Genomic DNA, 26,728 nt, shown 5'->3' with positions numbered 1-26,728 from the left:
TCCCTGGGGGTGTCCTGTTATTCCTCGGGGGTCCCTGTTGTTCCTGGGGGGGTTCCTGTTGTTCCTCGGGGGTCCCTGTTGTTCCTGGGGGGGGTCCTGTTGTTCCTGGGGGGGTTCCTGTTGTTCCTGGGGGGGGGTCCTGTTGTTCCTGGGGGGTTCCTGTTGTTCCCGGGGGGCTCCTGGCAGCCTCACCCAGTTTTTGGGGGGGGGGTCCCAGCATCCCCACGCCGTTCCCGTGCCTCTCCCAGCGCCGTCACTGCTTCCCCGCCGCCTCCTCCTCCTCCTCCTCCCCAGCCCCGCGCCGTTTCTCCCTCTTGGACCCCCCCAGGCAGGGGGGCGCGGGGGGGTTTTGGGGGTCGCTCTGCCACTGCTCGGGGGTGCGGGCCGTGACCTGCAGGGCGTGCAGGGGCCCGGCCAGCTCGGCCCGCAGCGCCTCGTGCACCAGGCGGTGCCGCTGCAGCGGCGACAGCCCCGCGAAGAGCGCGCTCACCACCAGCACCCCGAAATGCGTCTCGGCGCCGGGGGGGCCCCCGTGCCGGGGGGAGTCATCGCGGACCTCCAGGTGCGTGGGCTGCAGGGCGGCGGTCAGCTTGGCACGGATGGTGCGGGCTAAGGGGCCGCCCGGGCCACCCATGGCAGCGGCCGCGGCGGCGAGGAGGGGACCCCGCATCGGGGATGGGCTGCGGGAGAGAGAGAGAGAGGGGGGAATTAGGGGTGCAGGAGGGGACCCCGCATCGGGGATGGGCTGCGAGAGAGAGAGAAGGGGGAATTAGGGGTGCAGGAGGGGACCCCGCATCGGGGAAGGGCTGGAACAGAGAGAGAAGGGGGAATTAGGGGTGCAGGAGGGGACCCCGCATCGGGGAAGGGCTGGAACAGAGAGAGAGGGGGGAATTAGGGGTGCAGGAGGGGACCCCGCATCGGGGATGGGCTGCGGGAGAAAGAGAGGGGGGAATTAGGGGTGCAGGAGGGGACCCCGCATCGGGGATGGGCTGGAACAGAGAGAGAGGGGGGAATTAGGGGTGCAGGAGGGGACCCCGCATCGGGGATGGGCTGCGAGAGAGAGAGAAGGGGGAATTAGGGGTGCAGGAGGGGACCCCGCATCGGGGATGGGCTGCGAGAGAGAGAGAGGAAAGAATTAGGGGTGCAGGAGGGGACCCCGCATCGGGGAAGGGCTGCGGAACAGAGAGAGAGAGGGGAATTGGGGGGGTGCAAGGGGAAAAACCCCCCAGACCCTCAGGAGAGGAGAAGGGGGGTTTGGGGGATGCAAGGGGAGATCCCCAGGAGACAACTCCATATTGAAAAAGGGCTGCAAGAGAGAGGGGATTTGGGGGTGCAAGGAGAGAAATCTTCCCCAGCCCCCAGGAGAGGACCCCACATTAAAAAAGGGCTGAAAGAGAGAGAGGGTTTGGGGGGTACAAGGAGAGAAACCCCCCGGACCCCCAGGAGAGGACCCCACATCAGAGAAGGGGCACAGGGATGGGGATTGAGGGTCTCAGGAGGGGGGAACACGGAGAGGTGGCTTGGGGGGGGCTCTGCCGGGTCAGCCGCTGTTATTGGGGGGGTTGGAGGGGCTTGAATGGGGAATAAGGGGGAGCTGGGGGGTGGAATGGGGAATAAAGGGGGGCTGGGGGGCGAGGACCCTCCTTGAACAGCCCTTGCCCCGGGAACAGCACGGGGGTGTCCCGGCGACCTTTCAGGCCCGGAGCTCTCGGAAAGGCTCCGACCCCCCCTCACAGACTCCCTGTACCCCCGATCCTCCCACAGGGCACCCCCCGGCACCAGCAGATGCTACCGGAGTCCCCAAAGCCTTCGGTTCCCTCACGGTTCCCTCACGGTCCCCCCGATCCCCTCACGCTCCCCTCACGGCCCTCACCGCTCCCGCAGTCACGTGACACCGCCGCAGCTGCGCCACGTGACTCAACCCGCCCAATCACCGCAGGCGGCGTATGCCCCGCCCATTCAAACAAAGCCACGCCCTCTTTATCCTTATATGGTTGTCTGGGCGGAGACTGAGGGTTGGGGGCGTGGTCAGGCCTTTTGAGGAGCGCGGGGACGTTTTATTTCTCCTCATTTTTTTCCTTATTATTTTCCTAATTTCATCCTGATTTTTCCCAGATCATCCTGATTTTTCCCACTTTATCCTTAATTTTCCTACTTTTATCGTGATTTTTCCATATTCATCCCTATTTTTCCATATCCACCCCTATTTTCCAGCGCCACCCTCATATTTTCCAGATTCACTCTCATTTTTTATTTCTCCCAATTTTTTTACTAATTTCATCCTGATTTTTCCGAGGTCATCCTGATTTTTCCAGTTCATCCTGATTTTCCTACTTTTATCCTGATTTTTCCATATTCACCCCTATTTTCCAGCACCGCCCTCATATTTTCCAGATTCACTCTCATTTTTTATTTCTCCTCATTTTTCCAGGTACACCCTTATTCTTTTCCTGTTTCACCCTGATTTTTCCCAGATCATCCTTAATTTTCCAGGTTCACCCTCTTTTTCCAAGTTTGCCCTTATGAGATTCCCTAAAAACTAAAAGAATGGGGATCTTCTCTTATTTCTTCTTCCTTTTTTCTTGGTTTCTATGTCAAGCACCTTGGTAGGAAATCCTTTCAGGGGTGAACATGGATCTCAAACTTCTCTGTGGCTCACAGAAATCGCTTTAAAACCTCTCCCACACCTGGAGAACCCTCAGGACGGGCAGCTCTGAGGGATTCCATACCCACCTCACCCATTTCTCCGTGTGTGCTTGGGAAATCTCGGCTCTCCCTTCCCCTCCCCACTGGAATTTGCCTTTTGGGATCCAAAATCCCCCCTGGCTATTTTTAAAGTGCTCTCGGAACCCACTCAGCCCCTGCTCTCCCCTGTCAGAATTTTCAGCTGTTTTTTCCTCCCTCTGGGTGGCAACAGCCGGGATTCCCTCCTCATTCCCACCCTGACCAAGGACCGGGATTTTCCTCTGGATTTGGGGGGATTTGGTGGCATTTTCTGGGGTAAGGGGAGTGCTGGGATCCTTGGATGAGGTGTGGGGATGGAGGGATGGGATTTGTGCTTGGGATGGGATTTGTTTCCTTTATTTCTGAGGGATGGGATTTATTTCCTTTATTTCTGGAGGAATGGGATTATTTCATTTATTTATTTTGGAGGAATGGGGTTTGTTTCCTTCATTTCTGGAGGAATGAGATTATTTCCCTTATTTATGGAAGGATGGGATTTATTTCCTTGATTTCTGGAGGAATGGGATTTATTCACATTTTTTCTGGAGAAATGGGATTTATTTCCTTCCAAGCATGGCATGGAAGGAGGAGTGCATCTTTTGGGACTGATTGCGCATCCTGGAAAGAGGAGGCATCCACTCTTCCAGCTCTCTGGCAAACGCTGGTTCCCCCAAATTCCTCTCTTCCCACCCCAATCCCAGAGCCCTCCTGGGCTCAGCTGGGCGCCAGGATTTGCTCCCTGCAGGTGGAAAACAGCAGGAGCTTGGTTCGGGAGCCAGAAGGATTTCCTGGATTGTGTTCCCAAAGGGATTTGTGGGCAGTGGAATGCTCAGGGACCCAACTTCCCACCCCTGTCCTCTGAAATGGACCTGGAAAATCCCAGTTTGGACATTCCTGACCATTCCTGACCATTCCTTCTCCTTGCAGGGAGCAGCAGCTGCTTCCTGAAAGCGTAGGCAGATTTCAGGTGGGAATGGAGCTGAAAAATCCCAATTTGGACATTCCTGGCCATTCCTTCTCCTTTAAGGGGTTGGTGTAGCTGCATCCTGCAGGTATAGGTGGAATTTCACCTGGAAAATCCCAGTTTGGACATTCCTGACCATTCCTTCTCCTTGCAGGGAGCAGCAGCTGCTTCCTGAAAGTGTAGGCAGATTTCAGGTGGGAATGGAGCTGAAAAATCCCAATTTGGACATTCCTGGCCATTCCTTCTCCTTGCAGCTGGTGTAGGTGGGATTTCAGGAGTGCAGCCAGCATGGCCTGGCAGTCACTGACCCCTGGGGACATTGGCCACCAGCCCTGGGGACACTGGCCATCGATCCCTGGGGACATTGGCCAACTTTGGCCCGTGCCATGTTTGCCTTCAGGACCTGGCTGTGCCCCAGGAGACAAAACGCTGGAAAAGCGTTCCCTGGCAGGGACCATCCCCATTCCCTGCTGGACACGTCCCACAGGGAAAAGCTTTTCCACAGGGATTCACCCCCGGGTGGTGCCCACGGGAGCTTCCAAGGAGGAAATCCCAGTGAAGCTCCCACATTCCTTGGGTCTGGGGGCTCCCCAAACCTGGAGCTGCTGTGCCCCACCTTCTCCAGGCTCTGGCTGTTGTTCCAGGCTGGAGCAGAGCCCAGCTAAATTTAGAGGGATCGATTTCAGCCCCCGCCTCTGCCCCGCGGGGGGAAAGGACAGAGCAAAGGTGGCCGGGGACAAGGAGCCACGGGGGGATCCCTTCTCTGTGCCCTGAGTTTGGGCTTCTGGGACCCCAAATTCATCCAGGAGCATGGAGGAGCCCAGGGGGGCTGGAATTCTCCCGGGTTATTCCACGGGTCTCTGTGGCTGTCACCTGGGGCAGAGCTGGTGACAAGGACGCGGGGAAGGAGCTCCTGAGGAGGCTGATCCAGGTGAGGGGGCAGTGGGAGAGCAGGAATGAGGGTCCCAGGGTGTGGTTGGCACCCAGGGGTGGCTCTGGTCCCACCTGTGGTGTCCCCAAAGTGAGGGTGGAGTGAAATGCTCAACGCCCACCCCTGTGAGGAAACGGCTCAAGAAAAACCGGGGTGGGGGGTTTAGGTTGGATATCGGGGTGATAAAACTTCAGGGGGATGAAATTTCCTCATGGAAAGGGTGGTCAGGGTGTGGCAAAGTGGAGTCACATCCCTGGAGGTGTGGATGTGCCACCTGGGGACAAGTGGTGGCCTTGGAAGTGCTGGGTTGGACTTGCTCCTGTGGTCCATGGGGTGCTTGGAGGAATCTTGGGGTACCTGAGGAATATGAAAGAATCTTGTGGTCCAAGGGATGCCTGGAGGGATCTTGGGGTACCTGGAGGAATCTTGTGGTCCATGGGGTGCTTGGAGGAATCTTGGGGTACCTGGAGGAACCTCGGGATACCTGGGGAATCTGAAGGAATCTTGTGGTCCATGGGGCACCTGGAGGAATCTTGCTGGCTTTGGCTCCACCTGAGTTTTCCATTGCTCAAATGGTGTTTAAAAGGTCCCATCTCTCCAATCCCACCTTTGGTTTCAGGGGAGCTGCTGAATGAAGCCGGGAGCTGCTGGTGGGTGAGAGACCCCCCAAGTTCTGCATGGATGGGAATGGGGAGAGCTGCCCACAGTAGGAGCCCAGGGCAGCTGGAAAACTCCGGCCTCTTCCTCCGAGCCTTCCTGCTCCTCTTCCTCCTCAGGCATGGTAAGGGTCAGCATGGGCAGGGTTGTTCTCTGTAAAAATCAGGAGAAAAAATGCTTCCAGGAGGAATCTCCATGAGAATCTTCAGCTGGATGGTGGGGGGAATGTTGTGGTTTAGTTTGGTGGGTTGTAGGTGTGAGTTGTTGGTGGTTTTTTGAGTGTTTAGTTTAGAGTAGGTTTAAATAGGTTTAAGGAAAAGGGAAAAAACCCCTACAGTTCAGGGATTTTTTTTAATTTTAAAACAAATGAGAGTTCTGTCTCGTGGTCTGTTTATTTGCAGATTCAGTTCAGATGAAATGTCATATAGTGTAATATAATATAGAATAATAGTATAATAAATTAATAATAAAACTAATAATTACAATAGTATAATAGTATTAATAACAGTATAATAAATTAATAATAAAAAAAGAAAGGAAGGTGCAGTCTTCCTCTGAAGATCCAGTGGAAGGAGAGGCAGCTGCTGTTCCTCTGGGAAATCCAGTGGAGAAGCCGTGCTGGTGTTCCAGAATCTCCAGATTATATCCGGGTAGGAATGCTTGGCTCCTCCCTCTGGGCAGAGCCCTGCTGGTGTTCCAGAACCTCCAGACTGTTGAATTTGCAGGCAACTCTGACATGGGAAGAGAGGAGAATCTTGACTCCATGTTTCAGAAGGCTGATTTATTTTATGACATATATATTGTATTAAAATTGTACTAAAAGAATAGAAGAAAGGATTTCATCAGAAGGCTTGAAAGGAATAAAAAGGAATGGAATGATAACAAAATCTTGTAACTACCAGAGAGTCCGAGACAGCTGGACTGTGATTGGCCATTAATTAAAAACAACCCCATGAGACCAATCAAAGATGCACCTGTTGCATTTTACAGCAGCAGATAATTATTGTATACATTTCATTTCTGAGGCTTCTCAGCTTCTAAAGAGAAAAAGATCTTAACAAAAGGATTTTTTCAGAAAATATCATGGTGACGATAGATATATATATCATAAAATAATAAATCAGCCTGCTGAAACATGGAGTCAAGATTCTCATCTCTTCCCATGTTGGGATTGCCGGCAAATTCCACATTTGGTGAACCCCGAGTGAGGAACATTACCACAATTGTGGAAGAGATAACGAACACCGCCCACTTGACAAAAGCCAACGGCCACTCAGACGGTAACAGAACACATCTCACCTCGAAATCTGGAACAGAGGAGGACAAGCTGCCCTTTCCCCACCCCATCTTTTCTCTCTCAGTCTCTTCCCAGTGCAAGATCCTCCGCTGCAACTCGGAGTACGTGGCGGCCACGCTCCACCTGCGCGGCCCCGAGCGCGGCGCCGCCTTCTGCACCGCGCTGCGCTCCTACTCGCTGTGCACCCGCCGCACCGCGCGCACCTGCCGCGGCGACCTGGCCTTCCACTCGGCCGTGCACGGCATCGAGGACCTCATGATCCAGAACAACTGCTCCAAGGAAGGCCCCACGGCCCCACCGCGGCCCCGGCCCGCGGCGCCCAACGCCGCGCACGGCTTCGAGTCGCTCGATATCTGCGATTACGAGAGGAGTTTCCTCTACAAGCACGGCCGGCCCCCCGGTTTCCAGCACTGCGCTGCTTTTGGGGACCCCCACATCCGAACCTTTCATGATGATTTCCACACGTGCCGCGTGGAGGGCTCCTGGCCGCTCTTGGACAATGATTATCTGTTTGTGCAAGCCACCAGCTCGCCGGTGGCCAAGGGGTCCAACGCGACGGTCACCAGCAAGGTGAGGTTAGCGCGTAGGATGGGGGGCAAATCCAGGGTCAGGGTATCTCCTGTGCTTCCCAAAATCCTTGGAAACCCTTCAGACCCAGGGGGGGGATGAGGAAGGAGGGAAAACAGTGGTGAAGGTTGTTGAGGGGACCCTCAAATACTCCTGCTGCTGTCAGCTGATTGTGTGGTGCATGGGGTGCCTGGAGGAATCCTGGGGTACCTGGAGGAATCTCCTGGTCCAAGGGGTGCCTGGAGGAATCTTGGGGTACCTGGAGGAATTTTGTGGTCCATTGGGTACCTGGAGAAACCTTGTGGTCCATGGTGTACCTAAAGGAATTCTGTGATCCATGGGGTGCCTGGAGGAATCTTGGAGTGCCTGGAGGAATCTTGTGGTCCATGAGGAATCTGAAGGAATCTTGTGATCCATGAGGTACTCAAAGGAATCTTGTGGTCCATGGGATACCTGGAGGAATCTTGGGGTGCCTGGAGGAATTTTGTGCTCCATGAGGTGCCTGGAAGAATCTTGCTGGGTTTGGCCCCACCTGAGTTTTCCATTGCTCAAAAGGTGTTTAAAAAAGAAGGAAATATTGTAGATATCCCCAAAGGATGTAGCGGGGATGGTTTGAGGATGGATAAGTGAGGTGAGACCTCCATCCTGAGATACCCCCAACCCCTGTGATGGAACCACACCCACCACACTCACCCCCTCCTACCCCACTCCCCACAGCTCACCATCATCTTCAAGAACATGAAGGAATGCATCGACCAGAAGGTCTACCAGGCTGAGCTGGACAACGTCCCCGCAGCCTTCCAGGACGGCTCCGTCGACGGCGGCGCGCGTCCCGGCGGGAGCAGCCTGTCCATCCGCGAGCTCAGCCCCGGCCGGCACGTGGAGATCCGCGCCGGCTACATCGGCACCACCATCGCCGTGCGCCAGGCCGGCCGCCAGCTCTCCTTCTCCATCCGCGCCGCCGAGGAGGTGGCCAGGGCCTTCACGGAGGAGCAGGACCTGCAGCTCTGCGTGGGCGGCTGCCCCCACAGCCAGCGCATGTCCCGCAGCCCCCGCGGGCGCGGCCGCGTCCCCGCCGAGACGGCGCGGGCGCTGTGCCGGGAGATGCTGCCCGTGGAGGATGTCTACTTCCAGTCGTGCGTCTTCGACGTGGTCACCTCTGGGGATGCCAACTTCACCATGGCGGCGCACGGGGCGCTGGAGGATGCCCGGCTCTTCCTGCCCGATGCTGAGAAGCTCCACATCTTCCAGGCTGGGGGAGGCTGCCAGCTCAGCTCTCCATCTTTTCTGCTCCTCATCCTCCTCCTCCTCCCGTGTGGATTTTGGGCTGGTTTGTTGCACTTTTAAGCCCTGCTTGCTCTGTAGGGAACTTGTGAGAGCTGCTGGCTCCACCTTGAAGGTTCCTCACCTCAGAGACCCAAGAGAGGCAAGGGGTGAACCCCTGGTTTGCACCCCTGGTCTCGCATGGATGGTGCAGCTGCTCCCAGCTCTTCTCCTGAAGCAGTTCCAAATTTTTCTGCTCCATTCTGACACGTTCCTTCCCCTGCCCTGAAGGCAGTTCCAGTTTTTTTCCGTTCCATTCTGACACGTTCCTTTTCCCCTGAGGATGTGGCATTGTGGTGCATCAAAGAAAAATAAATCCCCAGGGTTAGAAACCTCTCTGAGCCTTTCCATAAATCACTTCCCACCTTTCTCCCTGTGTTAATCCAGCAGAATTCCACTCAGGAACCTCACAGATCCAGAAATAACGAACTCAAAGCCCAAAGCCCAATTTTTAGCAGTAAAAAAAAAATTTAATGGATTTGGGACCTTTCACTCAGCTGCTCCCAAAGCAGAGCAAGGCCACAAATAATTTTGGGGAGCGTTGTGACCAAGAGGGAGACTTTTGAGTAGAAATCAGCCGGTTTCATCCATGTTTCCTCTTCCAGGATAAATAACAAGCAGATCTCCAGCAGTGGGAGCTGTGGAGCTTGAGATCTCCCATATCCCAGGCCGCTGTTGCTATTTTTCCTTGTTTTCTTGGCACCTGTTGCGGACTCAATTTAGCCGGGATCTGGGCTTGGGGATCGGTGTCAGGTTTTAGGGAGGACAAAATTCCCTTGGGAATTCCCTCCCTTGGGCCCAGGTTCTCTGTTGCTGCTCAAGTCCAACCCAAACTGGAGCTTTTGCTTGGAAAAACAGGATTCCTGACGGCAGAGCCAGCTGGGCACACAGAGGGGCAGGGTATTGCCCTGTGGAAGGTGCAGGACTGCAGAGGGGAGGGCAAATTTCCCATATTTCAGAGGATTTCAGTAAAGCAGATGGAGCTCTACAGGAGAAATCATTTCCTTAGCGAAGACTTTCCTTTATTTTTAATAAAGTGTTAAAAACTTGGCCATCCCTGTCGCACAGAATTGCAGGAAGGGCTTGTGGACGTGGGGGAAAAGGGAATTTCCGCCCCTCCAGGCACGGAGGCTCCATCAAGGGAGGTTCTACAACTCAAGTTTCAATACATCCACGGGATTTTCTCTCTCTTTACTCTTTTGTGCCAAGAGCACAAAGAACACACAGGAAATAACTTCATGGATACCACGGTGAGTTTCCCCTCGGATGGGTGCTCAGAGCACACAGTGAGGAGCAGGAGATCTGCTCCATGTTTTTTATTTTTTATTCTGCTCCTGGTAATCCCTGATGGGTTTGACATTAAAGGGTTTATTTTTGAGTCCCCATTTCCTGTCATCTGTCCCTTCATGTCTTTGGGCAGCAGTGGCAGATGAGGATAAGAATATCTCCTTCCTGCCCTGCTCCCGTGGCTCCAGAGCTTTGGGTGGATGGAGAGGAAAGCCAGCTGCTTCCCGATGTCTCCTTTTGGGAAGAAAATCATCTGGGCAGGGATAAAACCCTCTGGAGGGGATAAAATCCTCCGTGGGGAGAATGTTTTCCATGGGGATGAAACCTCTGTAGGGACGAAACCCTCAGGAGAAGCATTGGTGGTGCTGGAGCTCCTGGTAGACACGGGATGGGTTTGATGGTGCAGAACTTAATTGTCCTTTAGTTGTTGGCCTGTGGAGCCACTCAACAAGAATTCCATGGGGAAAGGAGGGTTCCCAGTGGAACCAGACCTTCCCTCCTCCTGAACAGCCAGGAACCTGCACCACCCGGACTGGGCCTGGAGCTTCCCTTGCCAACCCTTTCTCAGGAGCCACCTCTGAAGTTTAGAGAGCAGCTCCCAAACTGAAAATGTCCAGGAATTCTGATTTGGAGAGCTCTGGTTTCAGATTTGAGGCTCAGCAGCTCCACCCAACCCAGAGTTACACCAGGAGTGGCCCAACGTGGACAATTCTGACAACTGGGTTACAACGTGGAGAAGCTGTTTCTGATGAATTATGGACTCATTAAGGTTGGAGAAACTTCTGAGATCATTAATCATTAACTCTCTTGCAGCACTGCCAAGGCCACTCCTGACCCGTGACCCCAGGCACCACATCCACTTGTTTTTGAACGCATCCAGGACGGTTCCAACGTCTGACCTCCCTTCCCACCAACACAATTCCCAAAATATCCAACCCAAACCTTCTCCTGAGGCCTCCTCCTCACGGGAGACCACCCTGAAGCCCCTCAGCTCCAGCTGGGAGGTGAATTCCCCCGAGTGGGCTCTGCTGGAGTTGGATGGAGAGGCTGAGATGTTTTTGAGCAGGTGACATCAGCCAGGGAGGGGAAGGGTCGATCCAAAGTCCTTTGACGTCAGTGGAAACAATTTTGTTGACATCAACAACTCAGACTGGTGCCAACGTTCTGCTCCTGGCTGTGGGGTGGGGGAAGAGCCTGTCCCTGCCCCGGGGTGGCCCTGAGGAGGAGCAGGGTGGGGTAATTTGGGAATGGGACAGGACCACCCCATGGTTGGCACTTTTTCCCCATTTAGATGAACTCCTGCATTGGGTTTGAGATCCTGAATGGTGTCCAGAGGAGGTGGTGGCCCTGGGACACAGGGAGATGGTGGCCTGGGACAGATGGAGATGGTGGCCCTGATACAGAGGATGGATGGATGGATGGATGGATGGATGATGGATGGATGATGGATGGATGGATGGATGGATGGATGGACGGATGATGGATGGATGGGCAGATGTACAGATGGATGGATGGATGATGGATGGATGCATGATGAATGGATGATGGATGGATGGATGATGGATGGATGATGGATGGATGGACGGATGGATGGATGGATGGATGGATGGATGGATGGATGATGGATGGATGGATGATGGATGGATGATGGATGGATGGATGGACGGATGATGGATGGATGGGCAGATGTACAGATGGATGGATGGATGATGGATGGATGCATGATGAATGGATGATGGATGGATGGATGGATGGATGGATGGATGGATGGATGGACGGATGATGGATGGATGGGCAGATGTACAGATGGATGGATGGATGGATGGATGGATGCATGATGAATGGATGGATGATGGATGGATGGATGGACGGACGGATGGATGATGGATGGATGGATGGATGGATGGATGGATGGATGATGGATGGATGGATGGACAGATGTACAGATGGATGGATGGATGGATGGACGGACGGATGGATGATGGATGGATGATCCTCTGCCATTCCCAGGAAAGCCTCTAGATGTCCACAGAACCCAGCACTGCGGCACAGTCAGAGCTCCAGAGTTACAGGATTTCCATCCTCACCCCAACCAACAAGGAATCACAGAATTCCAGAATTCCAGAATTCCTTCCAGGTTGGTTCTGGCTGGAACAGACCTTCAAGATCATTTTCCTCAAGGCAGGGACACCTTCCGGACACCAGATGGCTCCAAGCCACCTTTCTCTTCCCTGACCTTGACACTCCCAGCTCGGAGCAGTTTCTGCTGCTGAAAAGGAGGAAAATTTCCCATTTTTTTGCTGTCTGAGGGGCTCCAGGGGCTCTGCCCCTCTCTGATGTCACTGTCCCTGCCAGAGAAGGTGACAAACAGGGGACTTTGCACTCCCAAAATCTGAATTCCTCCCTGTTTATGGACGGCTGAGCTCTTCTGGAACCTTCTGTCCCCCTCCCTGCTCCAAAAAACACCCTCAGGGCAGAGAACAGGGGAGGAAATCCCACCTGGATGCAGAATTTCCACACCCCAGTCTGCAGTGGGAGCTGGAAAAATGGGATTTGACAGGAAAAAATCCTCCTGTGCAAGCCCTGAGGGAAGGGGAAAAGGGATCCTGATCCCTGACCCTGCAGAATCTCAAATATGGGGGTCAAAATCCTCTGCTGAGGACAAAACAGCAAAAAAAAAGGATTTTTTTTAACTTTTTTTTTTTTTTTTTTTACTTAGAATTTGGGCAATTGAGAGGTGTTTTAAAAATGTTGATTTTATTTTTAGTGTGATGAGAAGGGTGAGACAATAGAGATGTTATAATTAGATCTTAAAAAGAAATGTTATAGAAATAGAGAAATGTTAAAAATAATAAATGGAATAGAAGTAAATGTTATAAAAATAGAAATGAATGTTATAAAAATAGAAATAAATGTTATAAAATTAGAAATGAATGTTATAAAATAATAGAAATAAATGTTACCAAAATAGATGTTATAATTTATGTTATTACAATTAGAAGTTAACTATTTTTAATTATAATATGTTATAAATGGGTTTTGTTTTATTAGTTGTTGTTACACTATGTTGTAAATGCTTTAAAGCTAATAATTTAAAATTACTCTTAGTGGGGTTTATTATAATGTATTTTTAAAGATCTATTTTTTTAAAGTATTATAGTGTATTTTTATAGTTCTATTTTTTAAAAGTATCTAAACTTCTTTTCAGTTCAATTCTTTCCTTAACAACGTTCATTTTATTTTATGGTATTTCGAAGTCAGTATTTCTCATTTTCAGGTTTCTGCATGTCAGTTTTCTGCAAGGCTTTGGGTTTCTTCTTGGGCTATAAATTTATTTCCCACTATATATACAAATAGATAAATAGATAAATAGATAAATATTTTAGATAAATATATAAATATAGAAATATAGAAATGTATAAATATATAAATATAAATATATAAATATAAATATAAAGTGTATATATATAAAGTATATATATAAAGTGTGTGTATATATATACACATATACATACTTTTTATATATATACTTTGTATATATACTTTATATATAATAATTATAAGAATATATATATAATATATATAATAATTATAAGAAATAAAATATATTATAATATATAAATATACATTATAGAATACATTATATAATATATAACATAATATATAATATATATAATGAAAATAATAAATTAAAGAAATATAAATATAATGCATAAATATAGTATATATTTGATATATTTATATATAATATAAAATATATTCATATATTTATATTATATATTATATATTATATATTATATATTATATATTATATATTATATATTATATATTATATATTGTATATTATATATTGTATATTGTATATTGTATATTATATATTATATATTTATTATTTATTATTCATTATTGTGGGACAAGCAGCTGCTTTCCAGGAGCCAACCCAGTTCCAGAGTCCTTTTTTTTCCCCCAGCTGGGCTCCGTTCCCAGTGTTCCCCGTGCACAAACAAGCAGAGGAAATGCTTTTTCCACCCCAGCTCCCAGCTGCACACTCTGTCCCCTGCTCCAACCACTCTGGATCCCTCCCTGCTCCTCTCTGCCCCCCTTTCCCAGTCTGGAACATGCTGGAAGGGACCATATAAGGTGAGAAAAATGGAATAAACATCCCAGAGAAGCTGCAGGGCCGCAAGAATCCTCCTCTCTCCAACCGATCCCGACGAAATTCTGCTTTTTTTTTATAGCAAGGACAAAGGCCAGGCTGCCCCAGGAGCTCCTGGCAACCAACCCTGATAACCTGGCGCAGAAAAAAGCACAGGATCTTATCAGCAGCAGAAAAAAAAAAAAAAAAAAAAAAACACGGATCTTATCAGCACCAGAGGGCTGTGCTGGCAAAAACAAGTCTGAGCCGTGCCCAATTCCTTCCCCTGGCTGAGTCACCCCAGGGTTCATTTTCTGCCCCTGTGGCTTTGGAAGTGGGTTATTCCCAGGCTGAGTGACTCACAGTGGCCTGGAATTCTCTTTTCTCTACTTAAAAGCTGCAGGAAAAATTATGGATCCTGTCATTCTGCCCATCCATCCACCTGGGGAACCTCTGAGCCCATGGGAGGGGTGTTGAAGAGTTAAATAAAATTTTAGTGGGAGCACGAGGTTGTCCCTGCCCTGGTGATTCCTCTCCTGGTTTTCTTGGTTGTCCCTGCCCCGATTTTCTTGATTTCCCTCTCCTGATTTTCTGGGGTCTGATATTGAGAAAATTGGTTTTTTACCGAGTGAAAATCCTGATCCCCTACCCCAGATCCATTCAGATTTCCTGGAATGCTTTTTTCCCTATTTAGGAGCTCCAGGAAAAATTATGGATTCTGCTATTCTGCCCATCCATCCACCTGGGGAACCTCTGAGCCCATGGGATGGGGATAAATGCCTTAAATAACATTTTAGTGCCTTAAATTTAATGCTGGCAGGAGGTAGTCCATGCCCAGAACTGCTGGGGATTCCTCTCCTGATTTTCTTGGTTTTGAAGGAGATTTGATATTGGGAAAATTGGCTTTTTACAAGTAACAGCTTGGAGGGAAGTGAATGCTTTAAATAAAATTTTAGTGGGAGCAGGAGGTTGTCCCTGCCCTGGGCGATTCCTCTCCTGGTTTTCTTGGTTTTGGTATTGGAAAATTGGCTTTTCCCCAGTGACAAATCCCAACCCTCCTCCAAATCCATGCAGGATTCCTGGAGCAATCCTGGCCCTCGAGGGAATTGCCCGGCATGGAGGGCAGGGGGGGAAAGGGCAGCGCTGACTGACGGGGCTGGGGGAGCTCGGGGAGGATTTTTGGGATGTGGAACGTGCTTGGCATCACTTCACTGACGAGCTCCCTGGCCCTTTGGCTCTGCTGGAATGTGTCTGAGGGGATGGGAGCTGGAGAGGGAGAGCATAAACAGGGGCAGAGATCTGAGGGCTCAAATATCCCCTGGCAGGGAAGGCTGGAAAAAGCTCCCCACCTTTCACCAAATTATTATTATAATTATAAATCTCTAAATATTTATATTTTAATTATAAAACTTTGTATATTTATATTACAAAAAGAAATTATTGTTACATAATATAGAAATATATATTATAGAAATATATAAAGTATAAATATAGACATCTATTATATAAATATAAAAATATAATATAATATAATATAATATAATATAATATAATATAATATAATATAATATAATATAATATAATAATATATAATATAATATAATATAATATATAATAATATATAATATAATAATATATAATATAATATAATATAATATAATATAATATAATATAATACAATATAATACAATACAATATAATACAATACAATACAATATAATATAATATAATATAATATAATATAATATAATATAATATAATATAATATAATAATATTGTATATAATTAATACATATTGATATACTAAATGTATTCTATCAATGTATTAATATATTATATTAATATATCAATATATTAATGCATTGTACCACTATATTAATATATTTAAAATATATGACTAGTATTATATAAATAGATAAATAGATAAACAAATAATATAAATATATATTCACATTTCAAATATAAATGAATACAGATAAATGTAAACATATAATATATAAACATATAGTATAGAAAGAAATATATACACATATAATAGAAATACATTCTTTATATTTATATATTTATATAAGTTATAATTATAATTTAATTATAATTATAAATCCCTAATTCTCCACGAACCCGTCATTTTTTTTCCTAGTGGGAGACAACAGGGACCAGAGGAAAAAAAGCTGAATTTCCTCCACTGTGCACCAAGCAAGGAATAATTAATTCCCTCTCAAGGTGGAATTGTGTCCTGTGGCTTGGCAGGAGGGCAGTTTATGCCCCGGGCTTTATCCGGAGCTTTATCGGTTTATACGATCAGGTGTGAATTAACTCCGGGGGGAAGAAGGGCAGGAAAAGCGCCAGGAACAGCGGGACAAACAACCCTGAAGGACAACTCCCAACAAAAACAACAGAAACCCCAACAAAACCTCCCTGGAAATGGCTGCCACTCCTATTTCCACTGCTGGCTCGCCCCATGGACATTGTTCTCCTTCCTGAGCTGCGAGAGGACCAAAACTGGGCAAAAAAAATAAAGAGGAAAAGAGGAAATTGTTGTCGTGGAGCAATGCTCAATGTGAAATTCTGATTTACTGCTCAAATCCCTGCTGGAAAACAGGGCCAGGGCTCCATGGACATTGTTCTTCTTCCTCTGCATTTTCCTGAGGTGGGAAAGCACCAAAAACTGGGGGAAAAGATCAAAATTCCTGTCCTAGAGTGAGCAATGTTCATGGGAGAGAATTGTGATGGTTTCTCAGAAACCAAAGTCTCCTTTGGAGGGCTTGGGAAGGAGGAGAAATTCTGTTTTACTGCTCAAAACAGGGCCAGGGCTCCATGGACATTGCTCTCCTCTTTCCTCCGCGTTTTCCTGAGGTGGGAAAGCACCAAAAACTGGGGGGAAAAAAGAGGAAAAAGAGAAAAATCTTGTCCTGGAGTGAGCAATGCTGATGTGGGGAGAGAAATTTGATATTTTCTGGGAAACGAGTCTCATTTGGAGGGGTTGGAAAGGAGGAGAAATTCTGTTTTACTGCTCAAAACAGGGCCAGGGCTCCATGGACATTGTTCTCCTCCTTCCTTTGAATTTTCCTGAGGTGGGAAAGCACCAAAAACTGGGGGGAAATAAAAGCGAAAAAAGCAAATTCTTGTCCTGGAGTGAGCAATGCTGATGTGGGGAGGGAAATCTGATAGTTTCTCAGAAATGAGTCTCTTTTGGAGGGGTTGGAAAGAAGGAGAAATTCTGTTTTAGTGCTCAAATCTCTGCTGGAAAACAGGGCCAGGGGTTATGGAATTGATTTGAGTGTTTGCTGCAGCTTGGGTCGATGTTTGTGAAGGATATTTTGGGGGAAAAGTGTCCCCAAGCTGAGTGGGAAGCAAAAAACATTCCCAGAAATACACCAGGAACAGGGAGGGAAGCCCAACTTCAAATTCCCCAAATTTGGGAACCCCAAATTTGATGCTGAACCCCTAAACTCAGCCTTATTTACCCCAAATAACAGAGGGGAGTGTGTGCAGGGGGGGGGTGAAAATACCACTGAGGTGGTGGGAACAGTCCCCAAAATACACCAGAAGGAGGAAAAAATACACCAGAAGGAGGGAGGGAACCCCCAAATTCAGGTTTTTATGCTGAACCCCCAAATTCACCCTTATTTACCCCAAGTAATGAGGGGGGAATGTGTGCAGGGGGGGTGTGAAAACACCACCCAAGGCGGCGAGGGAACCCCTCAGAAGCAGCTGAAGGATTCCAGGGGATGGAAGCAGCAGAAAAGGGAAAATCCTGCCCAGATGAGTCACCCCAGTTTCATCCGTACCCCAAATCCGCCCTAATTAACCCAAATTAATAGGGGAGAGTTCGCTGGGGGGGCTGAGGGAGGGCACTGGAGGCGCCCCCAGATTTCATTTCTCACACCCTGGGTTGGGGGTAGGATTCTGAGGAAGGAGGTGAACGCTCCCCACCCCTCAGGGCCCCTCAGGGCCGCTCCCAGTTCTCCCAGTACAACGCGGCCTGTCCCAAACTGGGAACAACACCCCCGTGCCCCCCCCACCCTGGGAACATGACATCGTGTTCCGCGCTCGCCATTGGCCAGAGCCGCCGCCCATCCTCGCCCCCCATTGGTCCTCCGAGCTGTCACTCCACCCCCGTCCGTCCCGCCCCCGCTGAACACGCGCTGCTTTCCTTCACACGCTGTCCACGCTCCCCGGGCGCTGCTCTGATTGGTCAGTGCTGCCGTAAACAAGGCAGCGGCAGCCAATCAGCGCGCTGATCACGCGAGCAGCACGCCCGGCCACGCGCCCTCAGCGTGGCGGCCCCGGGAGCAACAGGCGCGGGCGGGGGTGGGCGGGGACCCCGAGCCTATAAAAGGTGGAGACAGCAGCGGCTCCCTCAGAGCGCTGAGGTCCCGGGGCAAGGAGCTCCTGTGGGAACTTCGCAGCGTCTCTCTCAACAAAGCCTTCGCTCCCTTTTTCCTTTTTTCCTTTTTTTTTTTTTTTACCTCGGGCGGATTTTGTTGCCCTACAGGGATAAAACCCTGCAGCCTTTACTTGATCAAACCGTTCCTCCTCGTCCTACCCCAGCCATGGTGATGTTCAAGAAGGTGAAGAACTTCGCTGTGGCCTTCAGCGAGCCCGACAAGGTTTATTTCAGCGGGGACAAAGTGGCCGGGCGAGTGCTGGTGGAGGTGGCCGAGGTGACCCGTGTCACCGCCGTCAAGGTGCTGGCGTGTGGCGTGGCCAGGGTGACCTGGGCCAAGGGCCCGGCCCAGTGCCGGCAGGAGATGGAGTACCTGCGCTTCGAGGACGTGCTGGCCCTTGAGGAGCAGCCCACAGGTGAGGCCATGGGGCTGGAAAAGTGGTGAGGGTGGCTTTAAATATTGGTTTATAAACCCAACCCAATTTCGGGGTTGGGCACAAAAGGGATGTGGTGAGGCTGGATGGGGTAGGGGGTTTGGGAGGGCCACCCCTAAATCCCATTGGAGTTGCTTGATCACCAGCACAGCCTTAATGGCGTGCCTGGAGTTTGGGAAAAATAACTAAATCTAGAAAAACGTAGTAACTTGGCCAAGCCAAGTCGAAGTTTGGGAGCTAAAGGACAAAATCAGAGCCTGGGGAGCTGCTGTGGTGTGTTCTGACTCCACGGGGGTTGGGAACACCGGTGGCACGGCCAGGGCCGGGCACGGGATCACACCCTGGGGCTGGAGCTGGGAGATAAAGGGGAAACTGGAGCTGGGGTGGAGCCAGCGGGACGCTCAGCTCTGCCCCGGGGTGTTGGTGAGGTGCAGGCAGAGAACACGGGGTTCCCGGGGTGTGGACAGGGGTTACCCAACACCCTCGGAGCTCAGGATCACCCTGATGATTTCCCTGCCCTTTTCCTCCTCCAGATGACGACGGCTCAGTCATCCTGAGACCCGGCAACAAGTACGAGTACAAATTCGGCTTCGAGCTGCCCCAGGGGTGAGTACGAGGCAGCGGCTGCCACTGGGGTTGAATCAGACTGGAATTAAACTGGAATCGAAGTGGAAAATCCGTATTTTGGCTCTGGAGTAACCCCCTGTTTGTCTCCAGGCCGCTGGGCACCACGTTCAAGGGCAAGTACGGCTCTGTGGATTACTGGGTGCAGGCGTCTCTGGAGCGCCCGTCCTGCCCCGCTCAGCTGATCAAGAAACGCTTCGAGGTGATGGATCCTGTGGATGTGAACACCCCAGAACTGCTGGTGAGCCCCTTTCGTCTCTCAGAGCTGGCGAGAAAAGCCCTTGGGGAGGGTCAACCCAAGCCCGTGGTGGCTTTAATCAGATCTGAGCGGGATTAAGGGTGGGATTAAGGAGATGTGGATAATTCCAGAAACTGACACTGGGTGGGGCGTGTTGGGCGCTCCAGGGGAATTCGAGGCTCGGTTGCAAAAAGGAGGAAGGAAGAAAAGGAGGAAGGAAGAAAAGGAGGAAGGAAGGGTTGGAAGAACAAGATGGGGGCCAGTGTTTGACTGTTCCCTCTCTCCCCACAGTCTCCAGTTGCAGCCAAAAAGGAGAAGAAAGTGTCGTGCATGTTCATCCCCGATGGCCGCGTGTCTGTCAGCGCCCAGATCGACAGGAAAGGCTTCTGTGAGGGTGAGGATTGCTGGGAACGGGGAACTGCAGTGGGGGAACCTCGGGGAAACCCCAAACACCTTTAACAGTTGGTCATTCCCTTGGCAGGCGATGAGATCTGCATCAACGCCGACTTCGAGAACACCTGCTCGCGCATCGTGGTGCCCAAGGCCGCCATCGTGGCCAAGCACACCTACCTGGCCAACGGGCAGACCAAGGTGTTCTCCCAGAAACTCTCCTGCGTTCGTGGCAACCACATCATCTCGGGCACCTCCGAGTCGTGGCGGGGCAAAACCATCCGCGTGAGGAAGCTGAAGCCTTCCATCCTGGGCTGCAACATCCTCAGGGTGGAATACTTCCTGCAGGTGAGTGCTCATTTTCTTCGCTTCGGGTTTTTTGTCGCTCTGGGGTTTTGTGCTACGGATGTCTAAGTTTGGGGGTTTTTTTTGTTTCAGATTTACGTCAGCGTTCCGGGCTCCAAGAAGATCATCCTGGAGCTGCCCCTGGTGATCGGGAGCCGCTCCGGCATCGGCAGCCGCAGCTCCAGCATGGCCAGTCAGACCAGTTCCGAGATGAGCTGGGTGGACCTGAACCTGCCCGACGCTCCCGAGGGTGAGCGGGGTGGGACGCCCGGGCTGGGGTGTGCGGAGCCCCTCTGTGATGTGATGTCCCAGCTGAGCTCACCGGCGTTTCCCTGCCTCTCCACAGCTCCCCCGTGCTACCTGGACATCGTGCCCGAGGATCACCGCCTGGAGAGCCCCACCACGCCCCTGCTGGACGATCCCGACGGCTTCGACAGCCCCATCTTCATGTACGCGCCCGAGTTCAAGTTCATGCCTCCCCCCACCTACACGGAGGTGAGCGCGGCGGCGGAGCCGGGAGCAGGTGGGGCCGATGGGCTCACCTGTGCGGGCTCCTCACCCTCCTGCCGCTCGCAGGTGGATCCCTGCGTGTCCAACAGCACCCCCAACAACAACAACAACATCATCCAGTGAGCTCCACAGCCACACCCGGGCTCTGACTGCACAGCACATCTGGAAAAGGGAAAAAAATGTCACATTCCTGAGGAGCTGCTGCAAATTCCTGCACTTCCCGAGGGATTCCGCTCCCAGGAATTCCTGCTGTTCCCCACCTCGAACCCCGAGGGACAGAAAACCCCTCAGGGACCGCGGGGAGACAAAGCAGATCCAGCCGGGAGATCTCGGCTGGCGCGGTGCTCGTCCTGTCGTGACAGGGACAGGCAGGGAGTTGTGGTTTTTAATTAATTCCAGCTTCATTTCGTGGCTCTGGGCGCTCCCGCCGAGGGAGGAGGGGGCGCTGTGGCATCGTGAGTCCGTCCTGTCGCGACACAGAGTCGGTGTCACGACCTTTTGTACTCTGGTTTTGTACATAGTCTATCGGGGGGTGGGGTGGGAAGCACAAAAATGCAAATTTTGTACTTTTTTTCGCAGCCCCTGGGGGGCAAAGTTTGTAATAAAGTTGTAATAAATAAATGAAGTTATTCTGTCGTCTCCCTGTGTGTCTCGGGGCTGGGAGGATGGCAGGAACCCCCTTGGAATCAGGATAGAAATAAATTATTTTCTCAATTTTTGTTTTGTTTTTTTTTTTTTTGTTTTTGGGGGGGGGGGTTTTCTGCGAGCAGCCCTGGGGGAGTTCCCTGGTTTTTCCAGGAGAAAAAAAGCAAAAAAGCTGAGCAGAAAAATGGTGCAAAGAAGGGAAACTGAGGCACGGAGAGATGGAAACAGGCACGAGTGGGGAAACTGAGGCAGGGGAGTATTCCTGCTTTTTTTTCCTGGGGTTTTCCTGGTTTTTCCAGGGGGAAAAAAGCAAAAAAGCTGAGGAGAAAAAAGTAATAAAAGGAGGGAAACTGAGGCACAGAGAGACTGAAACAAGCTGGGGGTGCAGAGTGGGGAAACTGAGGCACAAACTGCTTTTCCTTTTTTTCCTTTTTTTTTTTTTTGTTTTTCTGAGAACAGCTCTGGGGTGGTTTCCTGTTCTTTTCAGGAGGAAAAAAAGCAAAAAAAGCAAAAAAAGCTGACCAAAAAAATAATGCAAAGAAGGGAAACTGAGGCAAAGAGAGATTAAAATTGGGGCGAGTGGGGAAACTGAGGCAGGAACTGCTTTCCCTGCTTTTTTTCTGCAGGGGGTTCTGGGGTTTTACTGATTTTTCCAGGGGGAAAAAAAGCAAAAAAAGCTGAGGAAAAAAAAAATAATAAAAGGAGGGAAACTGAGGCACAGAGATAATAACAGAGTGGGGAAACTGAGGCACAAACTGCTTTTCCGGCTTTTTTTTTCTGGGGGGGTTTTGGAGTTTTCCTGGTTTTTCCAGGGGAGAATAAAAAAAAAAAAAAGGCAAAAACTCTGAGCAGAAAAAAACCAGCGCAAAGAAGGGAAACTGAGGCACGGAGAGGTTGGAAAACGGAGTGGGGAAACTGAGGCACAAACTGCTTTTCCTGCCTTTTTTCCTGGGGTTTTCCTTGTTTTTCCAGGGGAAAAAAAAAGGCAAAAAATCTGAGCAGAAAAAAGTAATAAAAGGAGGGAAACTGAGGCACAGAGAGATGGAAACAAGCTGGGGGTGCAGAGTGGGGAAACTGAGGCACAAACTGCTTTTCCTGCCTTTTTTCCTGGGGTTTTCCTTGTTTTTCCAGGGGAAAAAAAAAGGCAAAAAATCTGAGCAGAAAAAAGTAATAAAAGGAGGGAAACTGAGGCACGGAGAGATTGGAAAACGGAGTGGGGAAACTGAGGCACAAACTGCTTTTCCTGCCTCTTTTTCTGGGGGGGGATTTGGAGTTTTCCTGGTTTTTCTGGGGGAAAATAAAAAAAAAAAAAAAAGGCAAAAAATCTGAGCAGAAAAAAGTAATAAAAGGAGGGAAACTGAGGCACGGAGAGATTGAAAAACGGAGTGGGGAAACTGAGGCACAAACTGCTTTTCCGGCTTTTTTTTCTGGGGGGGTTTTGGAGTTTTCCTGGTTTTTCCAGGGGAAAAAAAAAAAAAAAAAAAGGCAAAAAATCTGAGCAGAAAAAAAGTAATAAAAGGAGGGAAACTGAGGCACGGAGAGATTGGAAAATGGAGTGGGGAAACTGAGGCACAAACTGCTTTTCCTGCCTTTTTTTCTGGGGGGGGATTTGGAGTTTTCCTGGTTTTTCTGGGGGAAAATAAAAAAAAAAAAAAAGGCAAAAAATCTGAGCAGAAAAAAAGTAATAAAAGGAGGGAAACTGAGGCACGGAGAGATTGGAAAACGGAGTGGGGAAACTGAGGCACAAACTGCTTTTCCTGCCTTTTTCCTGGGGTTTTCCTTGTTTTTCCAGGGGGAAAAAAAAAAAAAGGCAAAAAATCTGAGCAGAAAAAGTAATAAAAGGAGGGAAACTGAGGCACAGAGAGATTGAAACAAGCTGGGGGTGCAGAGTGGGGAAACTGAGGCACAAACTGCTTTTCCTGCCTTTTTTTCTGGGGGGGGATTTGGAGTTTTCCTGGTTTTTCTGGGGGAAAATAAAAAAAAAAAAAAGGCAAAAAATCTGAGCAGAAAAAAGTAATAAAAGGAGGGAAACTGAGGCACGGAGAGGCTGGGAAAGGGAGCAGGGAAACTGAGGCAGGCAGGGCAGCATTCCCGATTTTCCAGCCTTTTTTCGGCCCTGCCGGAGCAGCGCCCCGGGCTCGGTTTTTGGGATGTGGGTGAAAGGCGCCGCTGTCCCAAAAACAAGGCCACGACCTTGGCTTGGCTCCCCACCCTCTCCCCCACTTGGAGCCCCCCCAAAATCCCTGGGCTGGCCCCTCCTCCTCCCACCATTTTTATTTTTTGTTTTTTTTTTTATTTTTAGTGGAATTTGAGCCATTTTGGACAACGGCCAAGGAGGGAAAAGGTCACCCTGCCCTGGGCCTGATGGGCTGCGCTGAGGGAAAAGGGGAGGCACCAAAAAACACAGAAACAGCGCCCAGAAAAACCCCAAAAAATTTAGGGAGAAACTCCCACAGCCCCCCCAAAAATCTGGGAGACACCCCAGTCCCAGACTGGCCACCCCACCCCCTGAATTTGTTGATTTTCCCCCCTGAAAGATTGGATTTTTTTTTCCTCCAGGAATTGTTGATTTTCCCCTTAAAATTGTTCATTTTCCTCCCCTAAAACTGTTCGTTTTTCCCTTAAAATTGTTGATTTTCCCCCCGTAAAACTCTCGATTTTCCCCCCTGGAATTGTTGATTTTCCCCTCTAAAATTATTGGTTTTTCCCCCTTAAAATTGTTGATTTTCCCCCCGTAAAACTCTTGATTTTTCCCCCTGGAATTGTTGATTTTCCCCTCTAAAATTGTTGGTTTTCCCCCTTAAAATTGATGATTTTTCCCCCTTGAAATTGTTGATTTTTCCCCCTTAAAACTGTTGATTTTCCCCCCATAAAACTTGATTTTTCCCCCTGCAATTGTTGATTTTCCCCTCTAAAATTGTTGGTTTTCCCCCTTAAAATTGTTGATTTTTCCCCCTTGAAATTGTTGATTTTTCCCCCTTAAAATTGTTGAATTTCCCCCCTGGAATTGTTGATTTTCCCCTCTAAAATTGTTGGTTTTCCCCCTTAAAATTGTTGATTTTTTCCCCCTTGAAATTGTTGATTTCCCCCCTTAAAACTATTGGTTTTCCCCCCTAAAATTGTTGATTTTTTCTCTGCTGGAATTGTTGATTTTTTTTCCCCTGGAATTGTTCACTTTCCCCCCTGAATCTGTTGATTTTTTCCCCTACAACTATTGATTTTTCCCCCTGGAATTGTTGATTTTTTTTCCCCTGAAAATTGTTGATTTTCCCCCCCTAAAATTGCTGACTTTTCCCCCCTTGAAATTGTTGATTTTCCCCCCTCAAATTGTTGATTTTTCCCCCCCAAATTTTTCGATTTCCCCCCCATAAAATTGTTCATTTCCCCCCTAAAATTGTTGATTTTTCCCCCTTAAAATTGTTGATTTTTCCCCCCAAATTTGTGGATTTCCCCCCTCATAAAATTGTTCATTTCCCCCCCTAAAACTGTTGATTTTTCCCCACCTAAAATTGTCGATTTTACCCCCTGGAATTGTTCGTTTTCCCCACTACAACTGTTGATTTTTCCCCCTGATAATTGTTGATTTCCCCCCCACCCCCAAATCTGTGGATTTCCCCCCCATAAAATTGCTGATTTTCCTTCCTAAAATTGTTGATTTTCTCCCTAAAATTGTTGATTTCCCCCAAAATTGTTGATTTTCCCCCAAAATTGTTGATTTTGCCCCTAAAATTGTTGTTTTTTCCCCCTAAAATTGTTGGTTTTTTCCCTAAAACTGTTGATTTTTCCCCTAAAATTGTTGATTTTTCCCCCTAAAATTGTTGTTTTTTCCCCCTAAAATTGTTGGTTTTTTCCCTAAAACTGTTGATTTTTCCCCTAAAATTGTTGATTTTTCCCCCTAAAATTGTTGTTTTTTCCCCCTAAAATTGTTGGTTTTTTCCCTAAAACTGTTGATTTTTCCCCTAAAATTGTTGATTTTTCCCCCTAAAATTGTTGTTTTTTCCCCCTAAAATTGTTGGTTTTTTCCCTAAAACTGTTGATTTTTCCCCTAAAATTGTTGATTTTTCCCCCTAAAATTGTTGTTTTTTCCCCCTAAAATTGTTGGTTTTTTCCCTAAAACTGTTGATTTTTCCCCTAAAATTGTTGATTTTTCCCCCTAAAATTGTTGTTTTTTCCCCCTAAAATTGTTGGTTTTTTCCCTAAAACTGTTGATTTTTCCCCTAAAATTGTTGATTTTTCCCCCTAAAATTGTTGATTTTCCCCCTAAAATTGTTGGTTTTTTTCCCTAAAATTGTTGATTTCCCCCCTAAAATTGTTGATTTTTCCCCTAAAATTGTTTATTTTTCCCCCTAAAATTGTTGATTTTCCCCCTAAAATTGTTGATTTTTCCCCAAAATTGTTGGGTTTTTTTCCCCCCTAAAATGCTCCACCCCAGGGGCTGAACTCTGCCCCCCCCCCTCCCCATTTTACAGCCCTAATTAAACCAATTAAGGCCATAAACCTCCCTCATTATCCCTGTGGGCAGCTCTGGGGGTTCAGCCTCACCTTCCTGGTTTTTTTTTGAGTATTTTTGGGGTTTTTTGGGAACCCCCAGAATTTCCAAACTGGTTTCAACCGGGATAAGGGACCCTCAGAAATGGGGGAAACTGAGGCACGGCTGACAAAACCCAAAGGATTTGGGCACTTTCCTCAACCCCCCCAAATCCTTCTCCAGGTTTAGGGTGGGGGGACAAATCCCACCCCTCAAAATTCAAGATTTTTACCTTGGAAAAAAGGAAAAAAAAAAGGATAAAAATGGATAAAAATGGATAAAAATGGAAGTTGAGAATGTTGGCGGCCACAAACAGGAACTGGAGCTTGTGAGGGCGGCGTGAGCGGCCCTGAGGCACCAACAAACCCCAGGGCGACACAAAACCGCCCCTTCCTGCGAAAAAAAACCCGCTGAACTTCCCCAAAAAATCCTCGCCCCGAAATATTTATCCCCATTCAAAATATCCCCCCTCGGAAAAAAAAAAAAAAAGCTGTTTGTCCCTACCAAAAAATCTGTTTGTGCCCCCCCCCGCCCCAAAAAATCCGCATTTTTTCAACCCCAAAATCATCCCTGAAAAAAAAAATATATTGCTTTTTCCTCCCCCAAAATCTGCTTTATCACCGAAAACCCAAAAATGTTATTTAAAAATACGCCTTGCCCCTCCAAAATGTCCACAATAAACCAAAGTTTCCTCCCTCAAAAATGCACATTCCGCCCGAAACGTATTTTTCCCTCCCCA

The 26,728-nt window shown here is 48.7% G+C and overlaps 3 protein-coding genes across 5 annotated transcripts; 2 read left to right on the top strand and 1 right to left on the bottom strand.

Annotated features, from left to right (window-relative positions):
* Positions 1–248: 248 nt before the first annotated feature.
* On the bottom strand, positions 249–1,896 carry BOLA1 (bolA family member 1). 2 transcript variants are annotated; one of them, XM_058821879.1, is made up of 2 exons: positions 1,874–1,896; positions 249–680 (listed from the first exon to the last, which is right to left on the bottom strand). In XM_058821879.1, exon 2 carries the CDS (start codon positions 668–670, stop codon positions 254–256), a length of 417 nt encoding a protein of 138 aa, XP_058677862.1. In that variant the 5' UTR covers positions 671–680; positions 1,874–1,896; the 3' UTR covers positions 249–253. The 2 variants fall into 2 exon arrangements, with proteins under 2 accessions (XP_058677862.1, XP_058677861.1); XM_058821878.1 differs by lacking the exon at positions 1,874–1,896 and adding an exon at positions 1,793–1,829.
* Positions 1,897–4,414: 2,518 nt separating this feature from the next.
* HJV (hemojuvelin BMP co-receptor) lies at positions 4,415–9,809 on the top strand. Its single transcript, XM_058821736.1, has 4 exons — positions 4,415–4,619; positions 5,239–5,400; positions 6,638–7,143; positions 7,858–9,809. The coding sequence occupies exons 2-4, from the start codon at positions 5,301–5,303 to the stop codon at positions 8,485–8,487; spliced, it is 1,236 nt and encodes a 411-aa protein (XP_058677719.1). The 5' UTR covers positions 4,415–4,619; positions 5,239–5,300; the 3' UTR covers positions 8,488–9,809.
* An 8,491-nt stretch (positions 9,810–18,300) lies between these two features.
* On the top strand, positions 18,301–21,466 carry TXNIP (thioredoxin interacting protein). 2 transcript variants are annotated; one of them, XM_058821610.1, is made up of 8 exons: positions 18,303–18,691; positions 19,243–19,315; positions 19,427–19,574; positions 19,863–19,965; positions 20,053–20,309; positions 20,400–20,556; positions 20,653–20,801; positions 20,883–21,465. In XM_058821610.1, the coding sequence occupies exons 1-8, from the start codon at positions 18,442–18,444 to the stop codon at positions 20,937–20,939; spliced, it is 1,194 nt and encodes a 397-aa protein (XP_058677593.1). In that variant the 5' UTR covers positions 18,303–18,441; the 3' UTR covers positions 20,940–21,465. The 2 variants fall into 2 exon arrangements, with proteins under 2 accessions (XP_058677592.1, XP_058677593.1); XM_058821609.1 differs by having other exon boundaries at positions 18,301–18,691; positions 20,653–21,466.
* The last annotated feature ends 5,262 nt before the right edge of the window (positions 21,467–26,728 follow it).

This window comes from Ammospiza caudacuta, chromosome 30 (genome assembly GCF_027887145.1).
Source record: "Ammospiza caudacuta isolate bAmmCau1 chromosome 30, bAmmCau1.pri, whole genome shotgun sequence".
Taxonomy (NCBI): Eukaryota; Metazoa; Chordata; class Aves; order Passeriformes; family Passerellidae; genus Ammospiza; species Ammospiza caudacuta.
Note: the sequence above shows the minus strand (reverse complement) of the source record. Positions and strands in the feature narration are given on the sequence as shown.

Excerpts from the sequence above, each read along its gene's own strand:
- BOLA1 (XM_058821879.1), bottom strand. The coding sequence starts at position 670 with ATGCGGGGTCCCCTCCTCGCCGCCGCGGCCGCTGCCATGGGTGGCCCG.
- HJV (XM_058821736.1), top strand. The coding sequence starts at position 5,301 with ATGGGAATGGGGAGAGCTGCCCACAGTAGGAGCCCAGGGCAGCTGGAA. Across the intron at positions 5,401-6,637 it reads CCTCTTCCTCCTCAGGCATG|TCTCTTCCCAGTGCAAGATC; the intron begins GTAAGGGTCAGC and ends TTTCTCTCTCAG. Across the intron at positions 7,144-7,857 it reads ACGCGACGGTCACCAGCAAG|CTCACCATCATCTTCAAGAA; the intron begins GTGAGGTTAGCG and ends CACTCCCCACAG.
- TXNIP (XM_058821609.1), top strand. The coding sequence starts at position 18,442 with ATGGTGATGTTCAAGAAGGTGAAGAACTTCGCTGTGGCCTTCAGCGAG. Across the intron at positions 19,966-20,052 it reads CAGGAAAGGCTTCTGTGAGG|GCGATGAGATCTGCATCAAC; the intron begins GTGAGGATTGCT and ends TTCCCTTGGCAG. Across the intron at positions 20,557-20,652 it reads CCTGCCCGACGCTCCCGAGG|CTCCCCCGTGCTACCTGGAC; the intron begins GTGAGCGGGGTG and ends GCCTCTCCACAG.